At 36.3% G+C, this 6,066-nt stretch overlaps 1 protein-coding gene across 1 annotated transcript in view; it reads right to left on the bottom strand.

Annotated features, from left to right (window-relative positions):
- Window positions 1-6,066, bottom strand: part of Gucy1a2 (guanylate cyclase 1 soluble subunit alpha 2) — a 224,792-nt gene that overhangs the window by 27,102 nt on the left and 191,624 nt on the right. Inside the window, exon 7 of the mRNA XM_050126600.1 lies at window positions 426-580. Within this exon, the coding sequence (XP_049982557.1) occupies window positions 426-580 (155 nt within the window). The remainder of the gene's footprint in view (window positions 1-425; window positions 581-6,066) is intronic.

Below are 6,066 nucleotides of genomic sequence, written 5' to 3'. Positions count from 1 at the left end.
GCGATCCTGAGTTCCTTGCTTGTGCTCTCTCTCCTTCTGCTCCTGATTTGGACCTTGAGATTTCAGTCCGGTGCTCCAATGTGGGTCTCTGTCTTTGTCTCCTTTCATCGCCTGATGAAGGTTAATATTCAGGAGAATGCCTATATGTTTTTCTTTGGGTTCTCCTTCTTATTTAGCTTCTCTAAGAACCCGAATTATAGGCTCAATGTCCTTTATTTATGGCTAGAAACCAAATATGAGTGAGTACATCCCATGTTCCTCTCTCAGAATCTGAGGACACAATTGCTTTATTTTAAACTGGGCAGAACTATTCATAATTTCTTGAAAAGTGACAGAATCAAGAAAAGGGACAGGGACTTAGAGATGAAAGACTATCATACCAAATCAATGCAAAAGACAAAAGAGAGAATTTAGAGAACACTTACTGATAGGTAGTTGGGCTGACGTTGATACGCCGAGGATGACTTCCCGATTCAAATTTGCTTGCCAATGTGACATTATTTCCAAAAAGACAATATCGTGGCATTCTCACCCCAACTACACCAGCTAGCACAGAGCCTGAATGAATGCCTATCCGCATCTGGAAATAGAAAAAGAGTTGGAGACTAAATAGTTGTTTCTATTTTCCATGCAATAGTCTTTTTATTAAATTGTATGTTAAGAAAATGGTTGTTTTGTGTGTTATGATATATATGCATATCCATATGCATATCTAGGCCTCTAGGAAGCCAGAAGAGAATGTGAGAGCCTCTGGAACTGCAGTTAAAGGCAGTTGTTAGCCACAATATGCATTCTGGGAATAGAAACTGTCCTCTGCAGGAATGGTGACCTTAAGTGTTGAGTCATCTCTCCAGTCCTGGCATGAAACTGTTTCAATGAAACATGTTACCAAATATTAAATAATTAAACCAGAGTAATCCCAAAGACTGAAACTAGTCTAGGTCATCATTGTGAGACTAATATCTAGTTTGTTACAATGTTCAATGAACATGGATATTGTAGAATAAATAAATAAAAGAATAATCATAAGAACAAGATATAAAGTCTTTTTAAAAATATTTAATTTATTTTTAACTTTGTGTGTGTTTATAGATGAGTACCCTCACATATATTTAAGGACCCAGAAAGATCAGACAGTATGTTGAATCTTTGGAGCTGGAGTTAGAGGTAATTTGAGCTGCCTAATTATAAGTGCAGGGAATTCTTGTCATTTGAAAGAACAGCATTCTCTCTTAACTGTTGAACTATGTCTCTAGTTCAGAATTCATAGCTAACTTGCTACATAAATATGTTTCAGGTTTAATCTGTTTCATTTGTATATACTATCTATAAGTGAAATATTTATTATTCTCTATCAAATTATTTCTACATGAAGACTTATTCTACCTCATGACATTAATTTCACTTTTAAATTAAATGTACATATATATGTATATATATATATATATACTTGTTTCAAGTACTGAATTTTACACGATAACAGTATGTATACCTATTTTCTTACTGTTAAATACTCAGGAATACATACAGAATAATACCTCTGGAGACTCTCAATAAGTAAGTCATGAATGTGGAAGAAATTGCCAAAGTCTTTGATATAGTAATATGGTATTACAAACAATTCAACCAACCCTTGACTAAGTCAAAGATTTATTGATTGAATGATGAATAAATTAGCCACTGTACCTGATAAAGATTAATGTGTTCAAGACCTGAAGTAACCTTCAATATACAATTGCTACACAGTGAAACATGAAGGGACCAACACAGTTCTATCAATAGAGTATATAACCAAACAACTAAAGCTAGGAGACAAAGTAGGAGGTGAGAGAGAGGGAGGGAGGGAGAGAGAGAGGGAGAGAGAGAGAGAATGTCATTATGGAACGGATGGTTTCTGAATATATCAACTCATGATAAGAGAGACACACTGTCCCAGTTGTAGCTCCACATAATACTACAGTGTTAAAGTATTTGGCCCACCAGATATGAAGTTTCTTATAAGTATATCTACTTGTTGGATGGTGTCATTGAGACTAGAAATAGGAAATAGTGGAACAAACTACTCAAGAAGAGTCCCATAAATGTATATGTGCCAGAAAGATAGATACAGTAAACTACTATTTCAAATTATTGAAAAAAAAGGACTGTCTTTTTGGTAGAGTGATTTGCATTAATTTTGTCTCAAGGTAGAAAAGAGTAACTCCTAAAAATAGAACTCCAATTTCTACCCACATCATGGAAGTCTGCTCAAATCAATCAATAAAAATACAATAAAAATTACCTTTTATTTGTGTATCTACATCACTTCCTAAGTGAGTGGTCTATCTTGTGAAAGTAGCTCCTCTCATTTAACTAAGGACCCGATTACTATTTTGTGTTTCTTCTTCATGCTTTTGCACAATTAGGAGCATTTTTGTTCAACTCTCAAGATTTAGGAAGATATAGCAAAAGTCAAAGAAACTTTGCAGTTTTATAAAGACTTCCTATGCAGTTACCATTTACAGGAATTTCTCTTTCTGTAGGTCCAGAGTGCTACCTAGTACCATTTTCCTTTTACTCATTTTTATATATTCTGCCATTTTTATGTCTCAGGACCCTAATAATGAATTTGTTTAGACTGTATATGTTAAAAAGTATCAGTAGTTTGCCTTTACAAGAAAAGGCTATTTTCGTTGATTGTGGAGGTCTAGTTTGGATGCTGGGATGCAGCTCAGTGGTAGAGGGACAACATAAGCAGCACAAGCAGAGTTCCATCTCTAACCCTGGACAAAAGGAGGAGGGAGGAAGGAGGGAGAGAGGGAGGGAAAAAAGGTTTAAGTTAAAATTTTCTCCCTTCATCAGTACTTTAAAGTGCTCTGTCTAATTTCTCTCTTGCATTGTTTCTTTAAGATTTTTTAAACCACTTTTAACATTTTTTGGAGGGGTGGTTCTGTGGGTATGTAGAGATCAGAGGACAGCTTGCTGGAGTCAGTCCTTGCTTGTTCCATTGTGAGTCCCAGAAGATGGACGGCACATCACCAGGCTTGGCAGCAAACACTTTTACCTGCTGAGCTGTCTTGCTTGTTTCTGAAAGCAAATCAACTGCTGTACTTAACTTATGTTCTGAACATAACACATTTTTTCTAGATACTTTCAGTTACTGTTCTTTTGAGAAGTTTAAATAATTTAGTTATTATTTCCTTTGGCATGATGATTGTTGTTTTTTATGCTTTGGGTTTATTGTGCCCTTTAATCTACCAGTATATAGTTTCATCATATTTAAAAATTTTTCAGAACTGATGTTTTCTGCCCGCATTTCCTTCTTTGAGACTCTTCTTGCATGTATGTTTAGATCCTTGCAGTTTTACAAAGATCCCAATGATCTGTTCATTTAAGAGGACATTCTCTTTATTTTGGATTTCTACTGTAATCTCCAAATTGGCTTATATTTCCCTTTGCAAATCATTCTAGATCCAATGTGCTTTCAATGTCGGATACTGTACTTTTCACTCTCTAAAAGTTAAGTTTGGGATTTCTTTTCTCCCAGATGCCAACTTAAATTTAAGCATATTCACCGTACTTTAAACTATTTTGAATGCTCTATTCTGCCAGCATTTTCTTCTATTCTACATCCATCAATTTGATGAATTAATTGCTCTCATTATGAGTCAGCATTCAGTTTTCTCCATGCCTAGACACATTATATTAGGTGCCAGATTGAAATGACCTTGTAGAGTGTTAGATTTTTCACAAATATTCTTGAGCTTTGTTCTTGAATGCAGTTAGACACTGTTCCTTTGTAGTCTTGTTTTAAGATATGTAGGAAACTGTTTGATGAAGGTGTAGTTATTCTCTCAAAAGTAAGGAAACAACATTATAAGTGGTATTTCCTGTATATGGAATTTATGGTCTTTTTAAGGCTGCTGAACATGGGTAGTGGATGAAGTCCTGAGTAAATGTGGTTTGTTGACATGAACATAGCCATGTCAACGATCCATTAGAATGGCAATGCCTTCTCCAGGTCAGGCTCAGCAAAATGTCAGTTTCTCCCAATCCCTATGAGAATGTTGACAGTGTACAAAAGTGTCTACCTTGTGTCGTGTGTGTGTGTGTGTGTGTAAAATAACAATACTTTTAGAAGGGTTCATAAATTTGACAGGAGATAGGAAGACATGACAGGAACTAGAAGGGAAAAGAAGGAGTAGAAATAATGTAAAATTAGTATTCATGTATGAAATTCTTGCAAAATTGAAATAACATCAGATCCCTTTTTCCCATTTTTCAGGTTGTTCTCTTTTCTTTCCTTTCATTGAGAGGGTTGCTTCTGCACATGTACTAGTTAGAGCTTTGCATAATATTTGTTGAAGACACCGGGAGGATCTTTAGTGATCTCTGAGCAATCCTTGACTCCAACATGTCACCTCTAGCCTGCCTGGTCTCCCCAGATGCTCAGTTACATGTTTTTAAAACTAGAAATATGTTCCCCATTCATTCCCCTGTGATCTCCTATTAGGAAAGTAGACAAGCACAATATCCATCTAATTTGTTCTCTAGTCCTTGAGTTTCACCACTTTTCAGAGATTAGTGTCCAGTATTACAAAAAGAGCTCCCTATTTCATTTTCAGGGATGGGAGCAGTAATTCTGCTTCAGTGTTCCACATTGACTGGATCCAGAAGTTAGCCTATTTTTAAGAAAACAAACTCTCTGAAAACTATGTACCTACTTCTGATGAAAGGTTTCAATATATCTTTTACAAACAAGATAAATGTAGAGTATCTTTTCTAAACTTAGCAACTGCCACAATTTCAGTGAAGACCATGAAGTTCTTCCTTGACTTCCTATTAAAAGACAGGCTGCTCTTTAAAAGTTTTTTCAGAAGAAGAATTATTTTAATCCAAGAATGATGATGGTTAAACATGGGGCATTCTTAGAGCTGGGGAAGAATAAAGAATTGTCATTAAAAATAATTTCTTAGAAGGTTAAATTAGCATTAAATTAGCATGAAAATATACCACTGCCTCCCCACCCCCACCCCCGTGACACATATACCACTGACTGTCTTTCCCCATAACAGAAAAGGATTCATTGAATTATCTAGACCAGGAAATAATGGGAAGATTTAAGATGACAGAATTGGGAACATAGAAGCAGAGTTACCACACTCTACTTTCCTTTGCTTGTCTTTTGAAGATTCACAGATGTTTCCCAGGAATTGTGTCCTATATTTATGGAAGGAACCAAATACCCCATTCAAGTTATGCCAAGGACATCAGCAAGGGAAGCAAAGTGAAGAGATGCATTTGGCATTAAGGCAGAGTTAGATCCATTCTCATGGATTTTAGCTGTATATGAATGGGTTAAGCAATAATATTGACATGCAATCAGCCAACATATCCTACGAAAGGAAGGTTCCTTTGTATTAGGCCAATAACTCTCAACTGGAGCCATTACTGTTCGTCACTGGACATTTGGCACTATCTGGAGACATTTCAGTTTTATGTCTGGGATGGGGAGTTGCTACTAGCATTATCAGATCATGTTAGACACTCAAAGGAACGCCTCCTACTCCTTTGCAGACTCATCTAGAACACCAAAATTTACCAAACCTACTCTACACATTCCTGTATATATTCTGAAAAATAGTAGAAACAAACCTGGGGATAATTTATTTAGACCAAAGTGATGTGGGATTCCCCTCTGTATGCTGTAAAACATACAGAACATATGAAACTGCATACAGAGGGGAAAGAAACTGGCTTGGGCTGATAGGGTTGAACAGAGCTAGGTGGGGAAAACTAAACTGAATACTTGGAGAAGGAAAGCTGAGTCAGAGGAGGAGCCATGGAGCCGCTGCCAGAGACAGACATGCTGAACCTTGCTGGTAGGCCATGAGCATTGTAGTAAAATATTAAATAATGGAGATGGACTAATTATAGATATGAGAGCTAGCTAGCAATAAGCTTAAGTAGCTGGCTAAGCAGTGATTTAATTAAGACAGTACCTGTGTGGTTTCTTTAGGAATCTGGGCAGCTGGGAAACTACAACACCAAAGCTTTGATGTAACATGGTACTCTTTAATTTTAAGA

The sequence above is a fragment of the Alexandromys fortis genome, unplaced genomic scaffold, assembly GCF_014885135.2.
Source record: "Alexandromys fortis isolate MF-2015 unplaced genomic scaffold, M_Fortis_MF-2015_v1.1 scaffold_245, whole genome shotgun sequence".
In the NCBI taxonomy this organism is placed as follows: Eukaryota; Metazoa; Chordata; class Mammalia; order Rodentia; family Cricetidae; genus Alexandromys; species Alexandromys fortis.
Note: the sequence above shows the minus strand (reverse complement) of the source record. Positions and strands in the feature narration are given on the sequence as shown.